This window comes from Musa acuminata, chromosome BXJ3-5, assembly GCF_036884655.1.
Source record: "Musa acuminata AAA Group cultivar baxijiao chromosome BXJ3-5, Cavendish_Baxijiao_AAA, whole genome shotgun sequence".
NCBI lineage: Eukaryota > Viridiplantae > Streptophyta > Magnoliopsida > Zingiberales > Musaceae > Musa > Musa acuminata.
The window spans coordinates 816,128-841,937 of NC_088353.1; the positions used below are offsets into that span (position 1 = coordinate 816,128).

At 42.3% G+C, this 25,810-nt stretch overlaps 3 protein-coding genes, 1 long non-coding RNA gene and 1 pseudogene across 9 annotated transcripts; 3 read left to right on the forward strand and 2 right to left on the reverse strand.

The window, feature by feature from the left end:
* Window positions 1-230: 230 nt before the first annotated feature.
* LOC135637894 (uncharacterized) lies at window positions 231-1,234 on the reverse strand. 2 transcript variants are annotated; one of them, XR_010496416.1, is made up of 2 exons: window positions 876-1,234; window positions 231-685 (listed from the first exon to the last, which is right to left on the reverse strand). It is a non-coding gene; the product is annotated as an uncharacterized LOC135637894 (long non-coding RNA). The 2 variants fall into 2 exon arrangements; XR_010496415.1 differs by having other exon boundaries at window positions 231-735.
* Window positions 1,235-2,790: 1,556 nt separating this feature from the next.
* On the forward strand, window positions 2,791-3,803 carry LOC103983618 (uncharacterized). The gene has a single exon (XM_009400867.3). The coding sequence runs from the start codon at window positions 3,230-3,232 to the stop codon at window positions 3,599-3,601; it is 372 nt and encodes a 123-aa protein (XP_009399142.2). The 5' UTR covers window positions 2,791-3,229; the 3' UTR covers window positions 3,602-3,803.
* Window positions 3,804-11,084: 7,281 nt separating this feature from the next.
* Window positions 11,085-14,714, reverse strand: LOC135638046 (uncharacterized). Of its 3 annotated transcripts, none has more exons than XR_010496482.1 (3): window positions 14,274-14,714; window positions 11,780-11,857; window positions 11,085-11,679 (listed from the first exon to the last, which is right to left on the reverse strand). XR_010496482.1 is itself a non-coding variant. In XM_065150999.1 (2 exons), exon 1 carries the CDS (start codon window positions 14,657-14,659, stop codon window positions 14,279-14,281), a length of 381 nt encoding a protein of 126 aa, XP_065007071.1. In that variant the 5' UTR covers window positions 14,660-14,714; the 3' UTR covers window positions 11,867-12,093; window positions 14,274-14,278. The 3 variants fall into 3 exon arrangements, 1 of the variants encoding a protein (XP_065007071.1); XR_010496481.1 differs by having other exon boundaries at window positions 11,086-11,674; XM_065150999.1 differs by lacking the exons at window positions 11,085-11,679; window positions 11,780-11,857 and adding an exon at window positions 11,867-12,093.
* A 1,971-nt stretch (window positions 14,715-16,685) lies between these two features.
* On the forward strand, window positions 16,686-18,666 carry LOC135583269 (ninja-family protein AFP3-like). 3 transcript variants are annotated; one of them, XM_065150408.1, is made up of 3 exons: window positions 16,686-17,076; window positions 17,168-17,882; window positions 17,989-18,666. In XM_065150408.1, the coding sequence occupies exons 2-3, from the start codon at window positions 17,303-17,305 to the stop codon at window positions 18,381-18,383; spliced, it is 975 nt and encodes a 324-aa protein (XP_065006480.1). In that variant the 5' UTR covers window positions 16,686-17,076; window positions 17,168-17,302; the 3' UTR covers window positions 18,384-18,666. The 3 variants fall into 3 exon arrangements, with proteins under 3 accessions (XP_065006480.1, XP_065006478.1, XP_065006477.1); XM_065150406.1 differs by having other exon boundaries at window positions 17,171-17,882; XM_065150405.1 differs by having other exon boundaries at window positions 16,686-17,882.
* A 3,054-nt stretch (window positions 18,667-21,720) lies between these two features.
* Window positions 21,721-25,524, forward strand: LOC135639111 (UDP-glycosyltransferase 83A1-like; annotated as a pseudogene).
* Window positions 25,525-25,810: the final 286 nt, after the last annotated feature.

Below are 25,810 nucleotides of genomic sequence, written 5' to 3' on the forward strand. Positions count from 1 at the left end.
TGCTTCAAGCAGAGATCAATAGTTCATCGAGTTGAACAAACTATGCAAAATGATCGATCATGCAAGTTGGAATCAACATCTGATGCCATGTGGAAACTACTTGAGTCACAAAAATGTCTTACGAGGTTGAAGCTTCCTGATCTATGGACCATAAGCATGTAAATGATGTCTACAACCACTCAGAACACTGCTGAAAGAAATTGCTATCCGATCATAAAGTCATTTGAAGCTGAAACAAAACTCGGTTCTGACTTTTTTATAAGCAAGAGGAGGTGATGCTTTGAACACCAGAGGGTGGCATGAAAGCCAAGATCAGTAGTACAAGAAATATACCTATAGGAACTAACAGCAACGACAATGGAGGTGGAGGCATTGGAGGTAGAACAAGAGGAAGAAAAATCAACGACGCCATGACCGATAAAAGCATCAGAAATGATTTGGCACTGAAATAGCTTGAGACAAAAGCATTCCAGCTACTCCCCTGTGATCGAATCATCTTGCGTTTGCCATCCATGTCACTCTCACTCACACACTCCTGAAGCTTCTACTCTCCACTCGGCACCACAGTAATCTTGCTTAGCTCGCAAGTACCGGTAGCAACTCAGAGTCTTCTGTAACAATGATCAGGGATGCATTTCCAATGAGAAATCTCATGAGGCACCTTCCACGAATTCAAATTGCACAACTGAAGAAATAAGAACAACATCAAGCATTGGCATGAAACTTAACCTCATCCTGTCAACAGTTGAAACTATTAGATGGTGACCGAATACGATTACAATTTCGAACGTTAGATAACTTATCATGTGCAAAAAATAAACAAAATCAAGTACAGCAGAAGAACTAAAACGAACACCATAGAAGAAAAGCAGTACCTGTGTGCTTTCCTATTCTTTGGTATCTCAGCAGAGACTTCTTTGATCATCCTTTGCCTTCAAACTTGAACTAGAAACATTAAGGAAGAGAAAAGATAACAGCATCAGTGCTCTCCAAAGCATTTATAGCAGTGATGTCTCTATTTGTTACATGTTGGCTCTAAATCTAGAATGGAAAGATGCTGCATGCTTTGAATGATGCTGGAATGGATTGGTTGTCTCATTTATCAGCCACTTTGTTGGACTCTCTGGTTTTTGTGCTGTGTGGGGGATTTATACAATGAAGGGAAACAGCTTCAATTATATCCTTTAGTTTCTTTGGGTTACTTTGATGATTGAGAGGATGAGGATAAGGTGCAGTCGAGACATCTGAAGTGGATACATTGCATGTAAGTACAATAATTTGAGCTTACTCTGAACCTGGTGAGCAAAAGTTTTCTCTTCTCTTAGGAAAGAGATAGGATTGATCTCAATGTGCTCAAGGTGACTCCCCCCTGGCCATGGCTGCCATCAACTTTCTTTTCCTACTGGGATGCTTCCATCTTGAGGACCTTTGAGGAGACTATGCTGAGGATAGCCAATCATCACCAGAAGCCAGGGCCCAAGAAGTCATCATCCACATGATCATACATACTTCCTTAGACCAAAAAATTATACATTTAAATTTTTTTAAATATCAAGTTTTTATTATCGGATAAGATGTTCGATCGAGGTTTACAATATCGTTTGTTACTAATGATATTTATTGATCCAATAATTTATCGATACGCAAATTATAGTAAATCAAACATATGATATATATTGTATAAGGTGTATATCATCCGATACCCTTGGATATGATTATACCATCATCAAATAATAATCTTTTATCTTTCTTAAGATTTTTTTTGAATATACAGAACAATATACCTTGTCCAATATTAGATCAATTTTGATTTTATTTGGGATTTTGAGACACCATTATCAAGTAGTTTTATGATATAATATTCAGTTAATTATTCAAATATAATTTTATCAAATAAGACTTATGTAAATATATATATTTAAAATATATTTTTTTTATCTATTTTTATTCAAATATTAAAAATAAATTGTACATTCATCTCAATTTTTTTAAATATATATATTAAAAATATAAATTATATTCTCAAACGCAAATGCAACTAACTCATATAGCACCACTACAACTTTATATATATATATATATATATATATAGAGAGAGAGAGAGAGAGAGAGAGAGAGAGAGAGAGAGAGAGAGAGAGAGAGAGATTTCGGAACTCTGATCTATTAAGATTGTTTTCGAAACACGAACTCCGATCTATTAAGTCGCAAAAAGGCCATCTTGTTATTGTACTAACGCCACCATCTGCTCGCTACTCGACGATGCATGTCCACGGCAAAAGGTTCTTCCTGCTCCCATGGTGACCACCATTGTATACTGTTCTGTGATCACCAGATTGACCCATTGATCAAACAGGCACTCATCTCCTAATGTTACAGACTGTAATCAGCACAACATGCAAAGCAAGCAGTACAGGTTTTCTTCTCCAACGAAGGGTGTGCAGTGCATCAAGTACTTGGTACATGGCCATGGCTAGTAGCACCATCGTCACATGCACACCTTGGGCCAAGCAAAAAGCAAACACCACCACCTCCAACTCCATCTCCATCTCCATCGCCATCGCCACCACCCGTGCTGCTCACAGAGAGGCAAATCTTCCCCCTGCAGTGGGGTTGTGAAGATCACGGGAGATGCCTCAGCAAGAAGCCATGGCTTGGGAATGTGCTCTGCTGCAGTGGAAGTAGCCATGGCTTGTGACTGTTCTTTCAGGCAGTAGAAGCAACAAGTAAGGCACTCGTCCGTTGCACCATCTTTAAACCTGCCGTAATGACCGGATCAGCCGTCCGCCACGACACGCGTCGAGCATCCGAACCATCTGGGATCGATCTCCCACCAAGTACTACGACCCCTTTCTTCTTGCAGACAAAGCTGCAGACGCCCCCACCTCGCTGCCAAAACCCTCTCCTTTCCGCTCTCGCCTCTGCCTCTTGGGCTCCAAATCTCCCCCAGGGACCTTGGGGAATGATTTGAGGAAGCTTGGAGTGGGGTTCCGCTGTTCCTTGGAGCTCAAGCAGCTCAGTCGAGCTTCACGGAGCAGCAAAGAAAAGGAGAGATTTTTTAGGTTTTTGCTCGTCAAGATCCACGAGCGGGATCTTTTCTCGCCTTTCCGAGCTTTGTTCGTGTGGAGAATCTGCCAAAAATCCCATCTTTCGGGGGTTTTCGTTCCAAAGATCTGATCTTTTTGTGTTCTTGCCCTGCTCAGCCGTCAAAGATCGGGATTCTTTGGGGTTGATGTCGCTCCCGTTCCAGCAGCAGCAGCAGCTGCCGCCGCCGCCGGTGTACGCGTATCGATCCCACGGCGGGTCCGTCGGGCCGGTGATCGCCGTGCTGGCGGCGATCGCCGTGCTGGGAGTGATCGCAGGCATCCTGGGCCGGCTCTGCTCCGGCCGGACCATAATGGGGTACGGGCACTACGACTTGGAAGGGTGGGTCGAGCGGAAGTGCGCCTCCTGCATCGACGGGAGACTGGAGGCGCCGCCCCAGCCGCGGCGGCCGAGCGCCAACGCTACCGGGGGAAGCCTGCCGTCCCCGTCCGCAGCGGCGCCGCAGGCCAAGCAGTCGGAACGGCGGCCGGACGCCCCAGCGGGGGCGGCGGAGTCGTGAACTGAGACGGCGGCCTTCGATGCAGCTGCTCTCTGCATCAAAAAGCTTCCTTTTTTCTTCTCCTCCTTTCAATCTTTTCTTAATGGTCGTAACAGCTGTTTTGCTGTATTATGTTTATGGAAGACATGAGTTCTTCCATGGATGTTTACTTGGGATGGATCAATGGAAATTGTGAGCACATTGTTCTTTTTCCGCCAAACTCCTCAAAAACAACAAGAAATCGTGTTCTTCATATGATTGTGTTACTACGAATCATGTAAGTTTGAATCCTTCGTATTGCATCGTTTGTGGTACTAATGATGTGATATATGAATCGATATAAAAATTATGAAGGTTTTTCGAAGATTATATCATGCAGCAATCTGTCGATGCACACAATCAATAATTGTCATTCTGATCTGCCTTATTATTATGAGGCATAGTATATCTCCAATTGTAAGCACATTGCAACTCATTTTTTGGTTCCTTGTTTTGCATATATGCTTTTTTAATATTTTTATGCATTTAAACAATGATTTTTTGTAATATTTTCAACATCAGCGATCTTTATATTTTTCTATTAATCATAATTTGTAATTTAGATCCTAAAAAATAATGAGTTTGTCATATGTATTTTTTAACTCAAACTTCCAAGAGATCATATATATATATATATATATATATATATATCTTAACAAATGATGTCTTTTGGATACAAAAAAAAAATGCTAAATATATAAAACAATAAATTAATTATCTAAATTATCACAGATATGAGAGAAATAAAATATAAAAAGGACAATAAATAACAACAAAAGATTCCAGCTACATCAATTTGATTGATTGAAAACCTAACATGTACTCATTTTGAAAGATTGAGTGGGCAAAATATGTTAAGAAAAATATGAACAGTGGTCAAGTCCAAGATACAAGGAATGAGGTGTAGCTTACAACAAAATATGCTGCAATTTTCTGTGTAATTTTATTCTTATAATTGTTACATTATATTCTTTGAATAATTAATATGTTATCATACATTGTCATTTACATAATAGAATTTTAGTCAAATGTAGAGAGAGATAATAACAGTAAATTTGCTTTATGAATGAGGTGTTGTAGTACTTACCAGCAATGATGCAGCAAATTTCTGTACAAGGAAATAATAAAAAAGTATTTTTTAGATGTTCTCATAATCTAAGAAATTATAATTTCTCAGAATTAAAAAAATACTCAATTTTATGGCTTACTGCTGCAACAAAAAAAAAAAAAAAGGAAGCACAATTAGAATGCTTTTATAAAGAAAGAAAACAATGACAATGGAAGTTTCATAGATTAAGTTATTTGTTTATAGTAATATTTTTGCAATATTTTGGTTTCTTTTATCAATTTTTTTAGATCTATGATGGTTTAATCAAAACCCCTATCATAAACAACACATAAAAAAAAGCATCATGAAATAATATCCTTTACCTCTTCTTTTGGTTCCTGTCGACTTCCTCCTCCATGGAAGACCGCAACTTCTGCATCTGCATGCAAAAATGAATCTGATTTCTGCAGATACTTTCAATAGTGTTGTCATTATTTAGTCCTTTGGCTTGACCTGATCTATGAAGTTGGAAGGAGATGTGCGAAGATAAGTCCAAAGAAGAATAGTTCTGATTCTGATTCTGTTCTCTACATAGAACAAATCTGATTATTATACATTGGGAAGCGACGACATTCCGTGGAAAGGAACAAATATAATGGAAGGTTGTCGCGTGGTGGATGGCGGTATTAAACCTCAACATCCCATGGGATCACCAGCTTGCCAACCAAGCAAGCGAAGGACTCATCCGCCACCTCCAAAGATGATGGTTACCGGTCTCATATCATCGATTGAACCTGTTCTTAGTTCCTGTAGTCACTGTACAAGATGATCTTAAGCACCTGCGGGACTAAAACCCTAAGAAATGTGAGGTTTTGTCTCTTGTTCCTCTTGTTTCGTTTTCTGAAGGAAATGGTATTGGCAATTCCAACGAGTCAAAGTAGATTCAATTACAAGATTGGTTGCGATGTTGGATTAGGACATTCCTTTATGGCTTTGTATTCTTTTGTGATAGATGTCATCATACTCTCCATATTCCTATTTTATAAGACGATCTCTCGCTCTCTCTCTCTCTCTCTCTGTTTGTATTTTATGTCCACATCGACAAATCTCCAACGCCAAAAGCTACATCATCTGCAGAATCCAACATGAAATGCCTTGGAACATGCTGAAGTCGGCAGATATCTATGAGAGGATAAGACACAGGAATATTCTAATCGCATCGGGTGTTGAGAGTCTTCGGTAGATCTTGTCATCTTGGTAGAAAGCCAGCTACCTCGCAACACACGCCTGTTCCTCGCCATGGACTCACCTTCCCAGCGACGAGCACTGAGATGATTGCCTAAAGGATAAATGCGCTCTTTGCATGCGGAAGGACACATCGAGCCTGGCCTGTTTGTCGGGGCCCTATCACGATGCATTGACCTTGATGGAAACCTGTGTGTGTGAGTGGCTATGAAGCGTAGAACTTGCAGTTTGCTCTATAGACATCCTTACGAGGAGGCCAACACAGTGGCGGGAGACAGCTGAGAGAACAATAGGGTTTTATCCTTGTGTTACGGAAACAAATTGGATGTATATGGCTGTGTTTAATTGCTTTGAAGAGAAAATTAAGAGTGTAATATGAGTTTGTGGAGATTGTTTTTTTCTTCATCCAACCCAACAAAGAAAAGAAAAGTAAAATAATTTGATAGGAAATATGCCAACCAATAAACAAGTCAATAGGATTGTAGTGGAGCTCTGAAAGGACTTGCTTGGAATCCTTGCATGCATGAGAGGAAGCTTAAAGAGACTGCACAATAAAATGAATGGACATGGAAGAATTTGATGGAACTAACAAAGAAGAAGCCATAGAAAATATACAAGGAAAATGTGTGAGTATTGAAATGTATGTATGTATGATAACTTTTTTGTGTTTAGAGATATGAAAATTATAAGTGTAATTATTTATTTATTGGATACAATTAAGAAGTAGAAAATTCAGTATATAGAACCTACAAATTATAATCCATATAAAATATATATATATATATATATATATATATATATATATATATTGCAGATAAATTGGAGATCAAACATCAGTTACTTAATACAAGATGAGGATGCCTACTTAAATATGAGAAAATTTATCCTGGCACATACTATTTGCAGCTAATGAAAAGAAGATACTGATGTGGATCAAATGACAAGATTTATCCCTGAGCACAAAAACAAAAAAAAAGAAATTAAATATTGCAGGTCCAAATGTTGGCCTTGGCCAGTTAATGTGATAATTAAGTGCTTGTTGTACTTTGATGAGAGAGAGAGAGAGAGAGAGAGAGAGAGAGAGATGAAAAAGACCTGTGTTGTATAGATACATAGGAAGAAGGGGGAATGAGGACATACGACATGGGTGATCGGGACAAAACATAGTACGAGGTCACCATTCCGAGGAAAAAGAAAGGCAAGGGGATGTCTAAAAGATGGAAGCTCAACAATGGTGGAGGACAGATGGAATCTTTTCACCCTTCTCTTTTGACCTGACATGTCTCATCATCCCCCTCTCTTCTCTCTCTCTCTCTCTTTTTCCCTCTCTATTCTTCCTTTTCCTACCATCTCTCTGATGTGACTTGATGACATCCGATATTTGTCCGTGTCATTTGCCAAGTTCTTGTCTTCGCCTCCTTGGTTTTATCTTACTACTCTACGCCAAGCTTTGTGAGGTCACAATTAGATCTCTCCAAATAAGCTCGTAGAAATAAATGGTGGGTTTGTCTTTGCATGGAAATAAAGAGTCGCTACTGTTGTTTCATATGTACTAACATAAGCCCACTATGTTCTCTTCACACTGATCCACCAGTTGACAAGGATTTATGTGCATGTGAACAACTTGACACTTGAGAGAGAAATGGATCATTATCTTAAAACACTTTTTTTCTCCATCTCATGTGATTTGCAAGAATCATTTTTGTCCCTCATAAGAGATTATGAGTGATTATTGATGATCATCTAGTGCAAGTCAAAGGTTTGGACTAAGATCTCTCCACCAGTGATGAATGAAGCTGTTTTGTGAGTCTAAATTGATTCCATTTTTTTTATTGTATTAAAGGTCATTTTCTCTATGAAATATTTTCTCCATCAGTGGTAGTTTTAGTTGAAGAGACCCAAATATTCATTAAATTTAAGCCAAAAGTTACAATTTCCAACATCATTTTTTAATTTCTCTTGGTGAGAATAATTTTTCTTCTTTCTCCATTTTTAGTAGTTGTTGTATATTTTGGAAATAGCACAATTACCATTATAAATTTTAATATAGCATATATATTCTTCCAAATATAATGGTCATCCACATATGCCCCTCTCATGTCAATAGTTATCCATAAACCTCAAATTTGTTAGAATAAAAATTTTTCACAGAAACTAAAGCTTGATATATAAATTAACACAATGATTTTAATGTTTTGATATATAATAATACTTTAGTGTATCTAAATGACAGCCATCTGACAAGGAATAATTGTAATGCGTCTTAATTTAGAGAAATTAAGACAATATTCAAGTGATTTTTTGGCCAAAGTTGTTGTAAATTTAACTTGCATTTGATAAAATTAGATAAATAAAATAAATTCAAATTTTAAAGGAATAAAATTAATGAAAATGCCTATTTCGATACCTTAAAAAAAAAAGATGATCATTTAGACCTATGTTAGCCATTTCAAAGTTATCCTAAATACTTGATAATTTTTAGAAAAAAAAATTTAAAAGATGATTATTTAGACTTATGTTAGCCATTTCAAAGCTATTCTAAAAAAAATAGTTTCCATTTTTTTTTTCAAACTTAAAAAACCCTTCTCTCATGATAATTAATAAGTTTTTTGTTCAAAAAACAATCATAAATTCACTGAGCAAAATTGAAAAAAAATGCATAAATTTGATTTTTTTTTTTAGAGCTTTTAGATGAGTTACAATAGCTATTTTTATTTTTAATATATATATATATCATTTAGACTTTCTATAATTTTAATTTTAATTTTTCTATAAAAAAAAGTAAGACTTAAGCTACATGATTTTTTAAAATGAGGTTATACTGTATTTAAATTGGATTAAAACCAATATAATGCTGTTAAAAAAACTGTGTGTGTAACTTAGAACACCAAAAGAAAATTATTTTTTTCCTCAACTTTAGAAAAACATTTCCAATAATATTTTATTATTTTTTTTCTCCAAAATGGTTGTGAATTCAACTTAAATAAGCCATCAAGCACAAAATTGAAGTTAAAAGAACTCTCTCTCTCTCTCTCTCTCTCTCTCTCTCTCTCTCTCTCTCTCTCTCTCTCTCTATTGATAACCTTGAATAAGCCATCAAGCACAAAATTTGAAGTTAAAACAACTCTCTATATTGATAACACATACCACAGACATGCTTTTAAGGTCCAAATTTTCATTGGTGTAAGCCACAAGGTTGCACGATAAGAATGAAGGATTAGCATTAACACAGACAGTCTCTATTAAAGCCACACAACGTCCAAAGAAAGATGGATAGTAAGGTCTGTCTAAAAGAAATCGAACATGATTTAAGTTGCTATTTCCTTTGGATGTCAACATATGACCTCCAGAAAAAAAAAAAACACTATAACTCGACCAGAAGAGACCATTTGCGATCGAAAGCCAACGAGGATCTGAAATCCAATTCAAAAATATTTATCATGATATTAGGACATATTTCAGTCGGTTTAAATGTGATCCAATAGGCAACAGGAAATCGGTCCTAATCCCAGTCGTGATGGGATTCGATTTCCTAATCGATTCGATTCCAAGTACTTACGGTAGACGGGAAACTCGTTCGTCTGGAATTCTAATATCGCGGCATTATCGTCCTTATATATACTTACTACATACGTAGCGACGTATTCCTCCGTGCTTATCATCATCATCATCATCATCATCATCTTATTGAACCTCTTCGACATGGGAGCAAAACAAGCAAAGGCGATAAGCAAAGAAAGAGACAGAGACAGCGAGAGCGCCGATTGGTCGACTCTCGAACCCGGCCTTTTGGAACTCATCGCGGAGCAGCTCGTCGCCGACACCGCCAATCACGTCCGCTTCGGTGCCGTCTGCAAAGCGTGGCACGTCGCTGCCGTCGCCGTCGCCGTCGCCAACCAACGCCGCACGAGCCCTCCCCACCTCGCCACCGGCCGTCTCGGCTCCTTGCCATCGCTCTCCGCGCGAGGACGCGCCCGATCGCGGTTTCAGCGTCTCATGGATACCGCCGCCGTAGAGCAGCTACCGGACAAGAAAGAGAATTCGTTCACCATCAGTTACTTACCGCCCGTGTGGCTCACACCAACCTTTATTATTTAAATCTAAATTACCGAGGGTTTTATTCCTCCCTTTTTTTATTTTTATTTTCTAACAATGATAGAGACGACATCCGTTACTTCAAAAGAATAAAATTAGCTCTCCTAGTCTCGATATGTGTATTGAGATTTTGATATTATATGATATATAATGGGAGAAACCATGCTCATCAGAGCTCCACATTTCGATCATTTGTGTCCATAGTTCTTTCTGCACCGAGGTGCTTTACGTGAGTAGCCTGATGAACCTGAGCTTGTGGTTATAAGATGTCAACCATGGCTGAGAAGGCCTCACTGTCGCTGGGCTGCCTCAGCGAAGGAAAGTTGCAGGACCTGAACTGAGATCCTGCGAAGCGAAGCTGCAGGCCGAGTGTGGCTCAGCTGCCTCGCACGCAGTGATGGTGTGCCGGTTGAGATCCAGGCACCGAAGACGGTGGAGGAGGAGGTACCGGCCACTTTCCACGGGTTGCCTCCTAACTGCTGCTGTCAAAATTTTCCGGCTCCATGTGACAATAGGAAGCATACGGGATCGCATTACACCCTAACCCTCTCAGCGGCAGCACTTGGAGTCGAGTCTTCGGATGCCGGAAATGGCTTGACACAACCGCGTGAGGTTTGCCGGCGGAAATGGGAGCGGAGGAAGCTTATCGATCTCATGTTGAGTCGCAGCCAGATGCCAGCCGACGGCCTTGCTGGGTTGGTCGACTCCAAGCTTGTGTTGGAGATCGTACAGCTGAATTGCTCACCATGCTGTGCTGATCTTTGCCTCCAAGTGCGCGTCCCAGCCATAGCCTTGCTCGTCGAGGCTTTGCAGTCATCGCGTATGGCTCGTCCCGATTGCTTGCTTCTCTTATTCCCTCAATCTACTCGTGATTCTGAGGCTCTACCCTCGTCTCTCTCACTTGCTCCGACTCTATGAATCGGCACAAGAAATTACCACGAATGTTGAGCTACTGCAAGCATGCATATAAGTGACCCTCCTCCAGATAGGAAGAACGGCTTGCTCAGATGAAAGATGTGATAGATCACAGCCAAGAAACTGATCTCTATTTTCCTTGGTTGATACCAAAAGAAGGTAAAAGAAAACACAAAATTAGCATCAAGAGTACAAACTTCCTGAACTATATATATGGTACAATCAAAGAAGAACAAAGGAACCAAAGATTACTCAAATATCTATTTGCTCTCCACAAACATGGACGACTATATATATAGATGGTATATGTTGTCACCGATGTTCCATTACCTCATATCACATGCACGATCCTGTGATCCTTGTGAGAGGTCCTCCTCTGTTTTTTTTTTTTTTGTGTCGTTCCAATCTCATCGATTTCCTTCGCAAGCATATCTTATCATTGTTTCTGTCCCTGTAAATGCGAAGAAGGATACTGAAAGAAAGAATTATCTTCCTATGCTGGCAAATCGAAGAAAAAGTATATGTAAAGGACAAGTGACAATTGAAGCGAAACAAGTTTCCCCATCACCATATGATGCTTTCTGCCATCCATAAGAGTCATCGTTTATGCGCGCATATGATTCGTCTGACTTGTATTCGCGAGTTCCTATTGACACTCAGAGGGAGCTGTTTGTTGAATTCCATGTATTCAATCAACAAAGTATTGCATACACGGAATTTTATCCAAACGACAACTCTTAACTTCAATAGTTCTGCACTGAGCATCCAAATTGTGAGTCAAAAATATACGAAGATTAAAAAGAAAAAGAAGGAATCCAATGCATCGGGCTCCAGATAATATGAGATCTAGGAATTACTTGTATAAATAAATAGAATTTGGTTCCATGTCTGGAACTTGATCATTCAGATGACGAAAGAACAGTCCTGAAGTCTACCTTCAAATATACAAGAACTAACATTAATAATACACACAGTTGGAGAAGACAAGACACTCAGAAATTTATTTATTTATTTGTACAAATCATTCTCCTGCAACTAAAAAAGCATTTCTAGTGATTTTTCCAAATTTATTCTAACAGCTCAATGAACGCATGGTTGGTAAGATGACACTTTTCCAAATCGACCCACTAGCAGTAATACAGTTCAGACCAGAAATAGACAGCTCTATGACCTGTCAAGAAAGCCCAATAAAAAAAATGAGACAAGTATAGGTGGGCATTCTTCTCTGACATTGAACATTAAAGAAAAATAAAGACAGGAAGGAAAACATTAAATGCATCAAGAACCATATCCTATTGCTTCTTTCAAGGAATGTGCTTTAATGCATAACATGCCATAACCGGCTTACAGTAATAATAGGCAAATATTAAACAAGAATGTCTTATCTCTAGTTGTCATAATTAACTGAAGTTTTGAACATTGGTTCACAGACAACAAATGTAAAAAAAATCATCACTAACAGATAAAAATTTGACAGCGTATCATCATCAAGTACTCAAATGACATCTACACCATGACACGCAGACAAGAAGCTACTACAAAGGCATGCCAACAGCATGAAAAGATGGATAAAAAGGAGTGTTTAGTTTTAGCATATAATGACATGTACAAAGGCATGCCAACAGCGTGCTTATATCGACCTAATACAGGCATTCATTATTTCAACTGATTTGCATGTTAATAAAAAATTAGTTTTAGCTAAGTCCAATTTGACCTTATGATCAAACATCTACTTATTAAGGGGTTCGATATGGGTTGAATACGATACATATGAATTAATTGGCTTGAGTGATTTTATTCATCGATTGGGTAGGGCCTTAGTCCCTGTCGCTAAGGATTTTGTACGAGATAGGGAATTCATTAGTACTTAAACAAAGATCAAACAACCACCTATTATCCTTGATATGCATCCTTATGCGGATAAAAGATACATCTAAGAAACAACAACTGGCATTTATTGATCTATTGATAGTCCTCCAATCATTTCAATTTTATCAAAAGAAGTGTGACTGAAAATGACACGGACCTTAGCAGCCTCACTTTTATTCAATTATAAAACTAGATATGTATGTTTCTGGATCAGATGATAGACTAAAATAAGTTGTATGACAAACAACTTATGACATCAAATCCTATTGGATTAAACCAGCTCTTCTAACTTGTTCCGCAATACCTCCCTCTTGTATTCCCCTACTCTCATCTGTTCTATGTTTCCTCCAGCCATTATCCTGTTATAGCAGCAGACTGTATTCACTTTGCACACTTTAGTCAAACATCCCCTTCTGCTTAAGCGCAGATTCTCAACATTTCTAACTTCAAGTTATATTCCTTGATTCCATTCAAAAAAGACAAATAAGTATCAGAACGCAATCCATGAAAGATGTTTTTATCAGTTGCAAGATGCTGACATATACAAATACGTGATGAGTATCACCTAAATCCAACAAACACTGAAAACATTTAAGCAAGAAGAAATTGCACCAAAACAGCAACAGGATCAGCAAGACGAAAAAATTCAACAAATTTTACAGGAAGACAAAAACAACTTGTACTGAGAAAGGATATCTGTAATAAACATGCATATCTCTCACTACTTGCAGATATCCTGTCTGCTACCGCCTTGGTGGCTTACGTATGGCTTCCAAACATGGAGCCCTCCTCCGTCTCCCTAACACCAAACATTAAAAGAAACTGCCATTCATCTTCCATGAGCTGGTCAGTTAACTTCAACTGACAACTTCAAAAATGACCAACTAGACTAGATAACCCATCCTCTGCTTTAGGTGGTATAATGTGAGTGGCGACTGAGATGCCATCGCTGCACTCCCTTTTTTTCCCGCCTGCCAACCTATCTAAGCTAGTGACAACTAGCACAGCCAATCATACACCATAGTTGGCCATCAGCCAGCCTTGGCACATTGGTAACTTGTGATCGACATGCTGAAGATGGTGCAAACACTAAGTTTTAAAAATATCTTTTGCACAAGAAATTTTTTTTTGTAATACCATCAATCCAACATTATCTTTTATAGAAGTTAAACAATGTGAAGATGGCGCAAAGAGCCACAACAAATCTGAATCCTATGTGCATAGGCAATGTCTTCCTAAAATTAACCACAACAAGCAGAGGAGAACATCTTAGTGATAATGGTTTCCAGATAAGATGGAAACTCATCAAATCTGAATCCTATGTGCATAGGCAATGTCTTCTACTTTGCACCGGCTCCAAAAACCAATCAAAGAGAAATCTTTGATGCATTGACCATCAGAAACCACACAAGAAATATACGAACCAAATTAGGAACCCTAATCGACGATAAAAAAGGCATGGAGTGAGAGGAAAACCGATACCAGCTTTATTTCTGGTACCCGCCGCCGCGAGCGTCGTAGTCCTCCTCCACCCTTTCTGTGAGGTAGACCTTGGGGAAATCGTCGGGACCGAAGGTCTTGGCGGTCATGATCCGCTCAACGTCGGCCTTCCTGATGACGGTCCGGCGGACGGGGGGGCGGTTACGGCGGCGATCACGCGTGTAGTACTTGATATCGAACACGGTCTCGGGCTCGCAGGTAGGGATGCAGGCCTTGGCGGGCGCGGTGGCGGGGCAGAAACGGCGGTACTCGGTGGCCATGGGGAGGGCGCTCCGGTACTCGGGATCGGAGCAGGGCCCGGTGATCTCCCATGGCTTCTTAAAGTACCTCTTGAGCGATTGCACGAGGGATTTGACAGCGGACGCCATCGTCGGCGAGACCGAGGTGGGATCGAGAACACGAGCTCTCGAAGTTTCTTTTCCCAACCTCGAGGAAGATAGGATCTTTAACTGAACGCATAAGAGGGCCTTTAAAAGCCCATTTACGGCCCATATATTGTGGTCCTGACAATTAAGCCGTATGGGTTCAGCCCATTAATAGCTAAGGGTCTGATTATTAATAGAACAAAATAGCCTTATACATTCATATTTATCACTCTAAATTTAAAATTATCATATATATATATATATACATATAATCCCTTTGAGAACTTTGATCTCATCTGCCTACACTTGAGCTTCACTTAAACGGTTCAATTTGACATCGTAGTTAGAACAATGTCTATAAGAAGTTCCACAGAGACTTAATGCCGAAAAGTCCCCTAACATCTTTCCTAGAGTCCTCCTACGTACTGTCGGGTGACAACAAAGAACTGTGATGGCAACGTGGAAGAAGATCGCTCGGTGTTGAGCCGATTCCCTATTACGTTTGGTCCTTTTCACTCATTTATGTAGTCACCAGCTCGCATGAGCTTTTATTCTGTGTTTACTCTTTCCTGGTTGTTTCCGGTGTCTGATGCCTACCATTGCTCTATTCTGAGGTTACAAGTTCACGCTTTTCTGCAGCACCCTTTTTTTTTTGTCTGCCAATGCATTTGTGTCTCAGTGATTTGGAAAGTTAATTTGGTAATGTCATGGCCTGGAAGATAATAAGCATATTCTTCTGCTGCTTTCTGAAAACCTTTGTTTATTTTTATGGTAGATTTCATGTTTCATATGTTGGCTTGCTTTGTACAGCTAAAATTCATGTAAGAAGTTGAATCCGGCCTGCATTACATATTATTTTTCTGATATGGATCAGTCTGAATTCTTAAACCTTTTATACTTTCAATGGATCAAGCAGCAAACCAAGTCTTAATGCATTCGGAACACCATCTTCTAATGGATGGAGATATCACAACCTCAGTTCTGCTAAATTCGTTAGCTGGCACGAGTCACAGGTTTTAATGGAGTAAGATATGAGCCGTATACATGATCGCGGAAGTGAGCAGTTCGTTGACAGGCTCATCTAAAGGATAAAAGAAGAAGAAGAAGTAGAAGAAGAAGAGGACGCGGCTCATCAAACGCCCAGCGTTCTCCTCTCTTTGCCTTGTACCTTTTGGCCGTCCAATTTTTCCAGCCACGACTTTATGAGAAAGGTGAGCATTCATCGTCCCTGATCCCACCCACTCTTTTATTGTCGCATTCAGTTGATGTCAGCGCATGACACGATGCTTGTTGAGCTCCGGCGACTCGCGGCCGTGCCGGCTTTTTCTTTCTCGGAAGAGAGAAAAGGATGCTCCTGCACTCCATGTGTCGAACACTCGGTGTGCGCGAACGGCATTAGAAGTATGGTCAACACCCAGGACTCTTACCCTATGACCAGTGGAGAATTGATACGGGACCCACAAAATACCATATGCGGGTCCCACCGATGCTGGTTAGGGTAGTACGCGTGGGAACGTATGGAGTGAGTCGGAAAGTGTTTCAAGAAACGTATCTCGGGTTTGACCCCGAGGCGCCCTTTCGGAGACGTGTCACCGTCTAACGTGGACCCCAGGCGTCACGCGAGGTACTTTGCTGACGCGTGTCGTCGTGGTCGTCGGTCGTCACTGACGTGTCTGAAAAGATCTCGTAAAGGCTCAGACAGCCACCACGAGACGTCAACATCGCCACGGTTCCGTCCCTGGCAACACGCGACGCGAGTTGGATTAGAGAGAGCCGCTTGAACACCTCCAAAGGTCAAACTTCCCATACCACGGTTGACCACAGTCAAACTTTAGCCAGGCGTAGGTCCCGCCGGAGTTCCTTCGCCTCTCCTCCAATGGCGAGGCAGGCAGCGGTTCGGGTACCGTGGGAGTTTCTGTGAGGAGAAGCCATCCGTCGCAGGAGCAGACGCGATGTTCGACGAGACGGATACTTTGGTCGGGGAGACGAGACACGCGTCGGCTTGCGGACGGTGGGGCAGCCCGGAGCATTGGAGAACGGCTAATCGCGTGCGCGTCGAGGGCCCACCAGATGTCGACACGACAGCCACGGCCCCGGCGGCCCCCAAAGGATGGCGCGCCTTGTTCCTCGTCGCCGCGGGCTACCTAACCCGGACGCGTGTCCCTTCCGGCTTCCCAGCGCTCGACGCGTGCCCGACGTCGCAGGGTCCGAGCAGGGGCAGTCTCGGTGATTCACGGCGACCAAGGCACTCGAAAGGCCCTCCTTTTCTCGCCAATCTAATGGCGCTTCTCTTCCGTCTCACCTTCCTCTTCATCTTCTTCTTGGTTGATCGAGCGCCCATCTCCATCCCATCTGTTGTAATCGATCAAATACCTAGCTTGTCGATGGATATTTCATGGTTCTAATGATAGCTTTCGCAGGTTTGCTTGAGCAAAAGCTTATCTTTGACTGAAATCTAAACTGTGTAATGCGTCGTCGAAGGAAGGATGCTAAAAGTTTGGCTTTCTATAGCAGCCTTTGTTGCTTCTCGATGAAGAAGGTTTCGGCGGGAGCACAAGGAGCAAAATCTGAACTCTGATCTAAAGCGTTGGTAAGAACTAGCATAGGTTGTGTTCTCGGTAGTCAGTGTTCTTTCTGCCACTGTCGATGGAGGAAGAGGTTGCGGCTCGGGTAACGTGCTGCCCGAGGGATTTCTTGAGGCGCTTCGGCGGTGGTGGCAGAGAGGAGCTTGCGGAGGCCAAGATGGGGGAGCTCAGCGAGGCTGAGCTCAGCCTCGGCCTCTCCTTGGGCGGGTGCTCTGGGATGGAGCCGGAGGAGAGGTGCTTCCTTCGGTCGTCGTCGATCGACACGCTCTCCGCGTTTCCGCCCCGCGCCACGGCGCCTCTCGCGAGGACGTGCTCGCTGCCGGCGGACTCCGAGGAGGAACAGAGGAAGAGGAAGGAGCTGCAGAGCCTGAAGAGGCTGGAGGCGAAGAGGAAGAGGTCGGAGAAGATGAGATCGAAAGCCGGGACGACGGACGGCAAAGATGAGATTTTGGAGGAGGAGATGGGCCACCCAGCTGTGGGTGGGGCGACCGACGGCGTGGTTCCTCCCCTGCCGCCGACGTTGGCGAGGAAGGCCAGAGCTCAGATGGTTGATGTCACACCGGAAACCCAAGTCTCCGTCGGGTCTCAGGGCAGTGGCTGCTCCGGCTGCGTCTCCGACTTCGATTGCCCACCGAAGCACGGTATGGATTTCGTTTCTGCTGCTAACCATTTCTGCAACATCTGCTCGATCATTTATGAAGTCATTTTCGGTCCTGCATGTTGAGCTACAAGATACTGTATGTTCAGGGTTCGGCGTCGCCGGAAAGAACCACCACCGGGATGTCAGGAGCCAATCGGCGATGAATCCCACCACGTCACTGATCAGGAAACGTGTCACGTTCGGCGAGGAGGAGGATGACAGACCACGCAAGTCTGCTGGCCATGGCACGGCAAAAGGAGTCACGAGGGACATGATGCGAGACATGCCGTTCGTCTCCACCAGAGGAGATGGGCCGAGCGGGAGAAGGATCGAAGGGTTCCTCTACAAGTACAGGGAAGGTGAGGAAGTGAGGATTGTGTGCGTGTGTCATGGCAGATTCCTCACTCCCGCCGAGTTCGTGAAGCACGGCGGAGGTGGAGACGTGGCTCACCCGCTCCGGCACATTGTGGTCAACCCCTCTCCCTCGGCATTGCTGCATTGATGGTTCCCCAGACCAAGTAGTGCGATCCGGGAAGAAGAACACCACCATCAATGTAAGAAAGGATGGAGTGGGAACAATGCTCCCTCTGATTCATTACTCCTAAGCTTCTTCCGACTGCCAAGGAACAAATCCAAAGAAGACGGTAAAGGAAGGGGCGGTGTTGGTACGTGTCCGGCGTGAGACACGTACCGCCGGTGTTTTGTTGATGGGAAATCTGCAACCATGAGCCCATTTTCATGAATCTTTTATGGGCCGTCGCTGCATTTGGTGTGCCATTTATTCTCGGATTTCTCTCTTTCTCCTCTTATAAAGGTAAACGATGACCTTAGTCCCGAGGTAATATCATTACACTCCTCGGACTATTATTATATAAGTCAATCCAAATATCATTATCATTAAATTATTATAAATCAATTTAAATTCTTATTTATTTTAAATATTTAAATTTAAAATAGAATGCTGCAATCTTCCGCTTAAATCAACTAAACTATTCTCAGTTTAGTTTAAGTCAGATCATGTACGTTTTCTACGGTCCATAAATTAGAAGCATCACAGATAGATACTGATGAGGGTAATAATGACGATATGATTCGGTTTGACGTCAGCCGCCCCTGATGATACCTTGCGCCTCGGTTGACCTGACAGCACCTAGTCAAACAGATCGGAACGTCGGTCGAGGCACATTAACATCCTGTTCAGGCTCGGTCCTTCACACCACACCAACATTGCTGTCAGACGTTACCGGGAGTACGATCATGCTCCCTAGAAAACGGGAGGAGGAGGAAGAGAAAAAACTTCCTAAGACTATCCGATGACTTGACCGTCTGAGGGGTCGGGTCGAGCCCCCCGACCCGACCTGTGTGCAGGTGCAAAGATGGAGCGCCTCCCACCGCGCGTCCAGGCGAGGAGTCCCTCCCCGGTGAAAACAACGACTGTCCCATCGTGATCGGACCATCGTAGTCAGTCACCTCAGCAATCTCAAAGGGCGTCCCAAGAAGATTCTCAATCATTCGAACCCGAACCCAAATCCAACCGCGTCGACCCGGAGGCCGAGGTTAAGGTTGTTTACACTAACAGATACATTCTTGTATCAGCATTATCATCCTCGTCGGTGTCATACGTCTTTTCGATCGCACTGCAATGAATCCTTTACTCTTGTGACCATTGATCTGTGCAAAGGATAAGCCTAAAACGTCTTTTTTATGACATGTTTATGATAATATTCCAGGTGACTGTTCTGTATGTTTGGTGAAAAATCGTTTTCTTTTAACTCGGAAACAAAAAATAAATAAATCAATCAATCAATCAAATGACGTGCTGAGTGAGAGGTGACAATTGCATTTTCGAAGACAGTCATAAAGCGTTGGCAATCAAACTTTACCTTCGAGCTATAACGGCACGTGGATTTTTTACACTACAAAATGAATTTGACTTGTCAACGCTTTACCACATTAAACCAAACCCTTTGACTCCCTCGTGGTGTGTTTGAATAGCAATAAGCGATATCTAAAGCTTTTCTATATTTTACTGTTTTCGTTAGTGTAATCAAGCGGCTATCGTGTGAATAAATCTTGCTTTTCGTAAGCGGATACTCTCCTTCTCAATTAGACTTCTACGTTACATCTTAACCTCCAAAGATCCGTTTTGTTGGTGAACCTTCGTACCGTGGTTGATGTGAAAGAACGACTCGGTCCAATCCCGAATATGCAAGGTTACTTACACGGATACTAAGTGACAGAAATGAATGTCAGGTCAAATTGAGTTATGGGCCTCGTCGCTTACTTCTTCATCTTCAGACTCCTACACTCACGTCAAGATCGGAAGGGGGGTCTCTTGACTCGACTCTTCCGAAGATTAGGTCAAAGTTGAGTGGAATAAGAGAGGATTCAGTGTTCGATGTCCCATGCATTAGTCAAAGGATTATTTTTTATACCTATGAGAGGGGGGCCAATTGTACATAGTCCATTAATGGCTATTAACTCGTCGGAAAGATGGCTTGTAGATTATAGATGAGTGACGATCGACCGTACAGGTTGGCATCGTGCGACGTCGTCCCGAGTTTTACGAAACGATTTCGTGGTGCTCAGTGCCGATGGATGGCTTTATCTTGCAGACGACATCGACCGATCTGTACGGGTCAACATCATGTGGTACCGTTCCGAGTTTTGCGGAATAGCACCGTGGTGTTCAATGCCAACTTGTATGATGTTGAATAACGCAGAGATCGTGTGGTCGTCTCGTTCGGATCCGAGACGTCACTTTATGTTAGCTTAGAGGTATTTTGTTTGTTGCCGTGTGGATGGTACGAAAATATACCATATCACGCTTGTAGATCTTTCAGGATCTAATAAAAAAATTGAAAAAAAGATGGATAATCAGTCTTTAAAATAAAATAGATAAGAATCGAACGGTGGATAGCCAACGCACAACCCATGATTGCTCGACGAGAGGCAGACCACGTCCCTGAAATCCTATCTTCCTTGGATAACCACAAGTCCAGGTGGAAGGTTGAGCTTATCACGCAGCATGTCCTTAGCCTCCATTCCATTCTGAGGAGAATGCGACATCACCATCGTTGCCAACACAATCACAGTGTTCGAGCAGTTCAACAGTCGCACGAAGACAAAGGCCATCGACATCAAACAAAACCCAACGTAAAAAAGAAAAAGAAAAAGAAGTAGAAATGGGATCAGGTTGAGTTACGAAGAGACGGCAACTCTCATTGGATCTCAAAACATGCCAAACTTATGCACCTAATCCGAGGAGGAGAACACATGAATTTGGCCCACCACACAATTGGCAGAAAGCTTCGTATCTGATAGAACGAAACGAAGCCAAATTAAAAAGGCAAGAGGCTGTCACAATCCAAGTTTGGATTCCACATTTATGTTACGTAGGTATCCACCAGTCTCACTCACAGCTTTAGCACAGGACGAGGAATCCATATCTCTCAAGCCTTGCGTAGGTCAAAGCATGGATGAAGCAATGGCTTTAGGCACTCCGTTTACCAAGTCAGCACCGGAATGCTGTACTGACTCAGACGGCTTCCTTCCTTTGCAAAGATTCTCCTAGTTTATCTTTTCCTTGAAATCGAAGGCAACAAAAAGTTGTGTCCTCTTCGTTCTGTAGCGACCTCGTCAGAGACTGCCGCCCAAAAACAAAGAAATCATGTGTCAAAAATCAAAGGTTCATCGTCGGTGGCATGCATCATCAATTCACCACCTCCACTCTTCCTTCATCACACATATCCTTCGAGAACCAGCAACGAATTGGCCTTCTTCCATCGTTTGAGTGGTAGCACCAGAAACGGTACCGCCGTCAAGCTCGGTCTGCAGGGATGAGCTCGCGTCCTCGTGCGCTCGTCATCCCTTTTCCGGCACAAGCCCATGTGATCCCCTTCCTGGCACTCTCGCACTCGTTGGTCGAGCAGGGCTTCCAGATCACGTTCGTCAACACCGAATTCAACCACGACCGAGTTGTGGCTGTCTTGTCCGATAAAAGTGGTGATGCCCAAGGAATCCATATGATCTCCATCCAAGATGGATTGGCTCCGGGCGAAGACCGCAACAAGTAGATGGTTTCTCGAGGGTCATGCCGAGATGCCCAGAAGAGCTCGTAACGAAGACTAACGAGTCAGGAGTTGAGAAGACCAACGTGGCTAAGAAGACGGGCATCAGAGCGACTTGTTTCTGGGTTGCCTCTGCGGCCACGCTCGCGACGTTGATGAGTATTCCCGAGTTGATCCGCGCCGGGATCCTCGATGCCGATGGTAAGAGAAAGTTTGCCGAGTGGGTTCCTGATAGCCGTGTCATATCATCTTCCGATGATATATACGGCAGCATCATGATTTGGTCCTTTGTGCTACCGTCGCGGTATCGATGATGCTACGAAAGTTTTTCTGTTTGGTTTTTTCTTCATCTTCAAGCTTACCTTCATGTGCTTTGCTCGTGCGTATGGGTTTCCCAAGAGAAGAACGATGAACATACACACAAACTCTCATAAAGAGTATCACTCGGATGCATCATATCAAGCTTCGAACACGTTACTAACTAATCATTCTGCATTTGATGCAGGGCTGCCTCGGAGGCACGATAAGTTCCAGCTGAGCCCTGGCACACCGTCGATTCAAACGACTCAGTTCGCATGGAATCGTGCCGGTGATGCCGAAGGACAGAGAATCATATTCCAGTTCGTGGTTAAGAATAACAAGCTGCTGGAGCTCGCTGAATATGTCATCTGTAACACATTCCATGAGATTGAATCGCCGGTTCTGACCCTCTTCCCCAACCTACTTCCTGTGGGACCTTTACTTTCAGGTCAAACGTTCGGCGAGCGGATGGGGCATTTCTGGCCAGTGGACACTGTTAGAGCTAGCCCCAGGATATTTACCAAAGGATAATTTTGGCAACACAACAAGATAATAAAGCGGAAAGAATAAAGCGACAAGAACAAACAAAACACCAGAACACCAGATATACGTGGTTCGGTCAATTGACTTTGACCTACATCCACGGAAGAAAGAGGAGCAAATTACTACTATAAAAGAGGGACACTTACAAATGCCTTAGGAAATGTTCCTAGGCCATAAAACACCTTCAGCTTCCTAAACAAGAAGACTTCAAACCATAAGCAGGTTTTCTTGTGATGCCTGCTGTACTTCTTGTGGTGTCTGTGGTATTTCTCGTGGTGTGTATAACATCAAAGCTCAGGCCCTTATTTATAGTTCCAAGACGAGACAACAAGTCTGATTTTCCCGATGTGGGACTATGGGACTTGCCAAACTAACAAATCTCCACCTTGGCATGTCCCAACAAAACTTGCTCCACCTTCTTCACAAAAGCCCCAACGGGCAATCACCAACAATGAACACCAACCAAGTCCAAGCACTGCTTGAACTTGTAAACCGAAACATGCTTCGTAAGCATATCAACTGGATTGTCCTTCGTATAAATTTTCTGAACAAGGACCTTTCCCTCAGCAATCAACCACTTAGCGGAATTATCAAAAGAAACTGCATCTGAATAGGTAGTAGGCTCACCAACTTCACTTGTCTCTTTTGCAACAGACAAAGCATATGCAACCAAATTTGCATATCTTTGTGGTGGTCGAATATTTCTCATATGACGTATATGCCATAATTTGGTGATGTCAGAATCAGACAATGATGATGACGAAACTGCAACTGAACCTGTGACAGTAGTTCCCTGCAGAATATACAAGCTACCAGACCTACAAGCTTTCATAACAATAAGAGCACTTCTAGAAACTTTCATAACTCCACCTTCAGTTGTGTATTTACACCCAAGAGCCTCTAGGGTGCCTAAAGAAATGAGATTCTTTTTCAAATCAGGAACATGTCTAACATTAGTGAGCGTCCTCACAATACCATCATGCATTTTAATTCGGATTGTTCCTCTACCAACAACATCACATGCGGCATTATTGCCCATCAAAACAATTCCACCATTACAAGATTCATATGTGGAAAACAAATCCCTATTAGGACACATGTGATAAGAACAACCTGAATCTAAAATCCATTCATTTTTAGACTTTGTCCTGTCATCAGTAGCAAAGAAAATATTTCCAAAATTCTCATCAGAAGCTACACTAGCTTCAGCGGACTCAGTAGTTTTCTCAACAATTTTTTCCTTTTGCTTTAATTTATTTTTCAATTTAAAGCAATCAATCTTAATGTGCCCCATTTTATGACAATATCTGCATTCCAAATTTCTATGTTTGGATTTAGATCTAGATTTAGATCTACTACTGTCAAATTCTCTTTTATCCATTTTATCCCTGACAACCAGACCCTCAGCCTGATTTCCTCTACTTTCCCCAGTGATATCTCTGTCTATTTGCTCCTTAGATTTTAGTGCAGATTTAATTTCCTGATACGAAACTGTTTCTTTTCCATAAATCAAAGTATCACGGAAATGCTTAAAAGATTGGGGAAGAGAACACAAGAGCAACAAAGCCTTATCCTCATCATCAATTTTTGCATCTATATTCTCCAAATCCATAACCAAAGAAACAAACTTATCAAGATGCGAGAGTATAGATGTACCTTCAACCATCCGAAGCATATACAGTCTCTGCTTCAAGTAGAGACGATTCTCCACTGTCCTCTTCATGTACAAAGCTTTAAGCTTGTCCCACATGCTCTTAGCCGTAGTCTCCGTAGCTACCTCCCGTAAAACCTCGTCAGAGAGATTTAGAATGATGCTGGATCGGGCATTCTTATCCATACCTGCAAGATCTTCCTTTGACGTACCATCTGGAATGTTCTCAGCACCCTGAAGTGCCAAATCAACTCCGTCTTGAACCAGAATGGCCTCCATCTTGAGTTGCCACATGCCGAAGTTGACATTTCTGTCGAATTTCTCGACAACGATCTTTGTTATTGTCATCGTTGCCAAAAGATCCCAGAACCAGGCTCTGATACCAGTTTGTTAGAGCTAGCCCCAGGATATTTACCAAAGGATAATTTTGGCAACACAACAAGATAATAAAGCGGAAAGAATAAAGCGACAAGAACAAACAAAACACCAGAACACCAGATATACGTGGTTCGGTCAATTGACTTTGACCTACATCCACGGAAGAAAGAGGAGCAAATTACTACTATAAAAGAGGGACACTTACAAATGCCTTAGGAAATGTTCCTAGGCCATAAAACACATTCAGCTTCCTAAACAAGAAGACTTCAAACCATAAGCAGGTTTTCTTGTGATGCCTGCTGTACTTCTTGTGGTGTCTGTGGTACTTCTCGTGGTGTGTATAACATCAAGGCCCTTATTTATAGTTCCAAGACGAGACAACAAGTCTGATTTTCCCGATGTGGGACTATGGGACTTGCCAAACTAACAGACACGACCTGCGTGGAGTGGCTCGACGAACAGCCGGCCAACTCGGTCGTCTACGTTGTTTTCGGGAGCACGATGGTGTTGGGCCGACGCCATTTCGAAGAACTAGCTCTCTGACTGGAGCTATCCCGCCGGCCGTTCTTGTGGGTGATGAGACCAGACCAGACCTGACGAACGAGACGAGCGTGGGTTGGCTAGATGGTTTTCGAGAACGGACCATGGGACGCGATTTGCTGATAACACCGTCAGTTCTTCGTTCCATCGGTGGCAGTTGATGCCATCGATCGAAGAGGTCTTACACGATAACAATGATTATTAGTACTACTTTTCGACAAGACTGGTTAGTACGATCCTGTCCGACAGTTGTGACAAGCGTACCTTGATTTGATCCTATCACGATTATTAGTGCACCGAAGCTAGAATCTGTCTACCAGGTTTCTTTTCGCTGGGCAGAGTGAAATGGATAATTATGGAAGCTTGAATTAAATATCGAAATCGAATCGAATTAAAATTAGAATCCAATCGACAATGATTTATCGATTTCAAATCAAACTTTTGGTT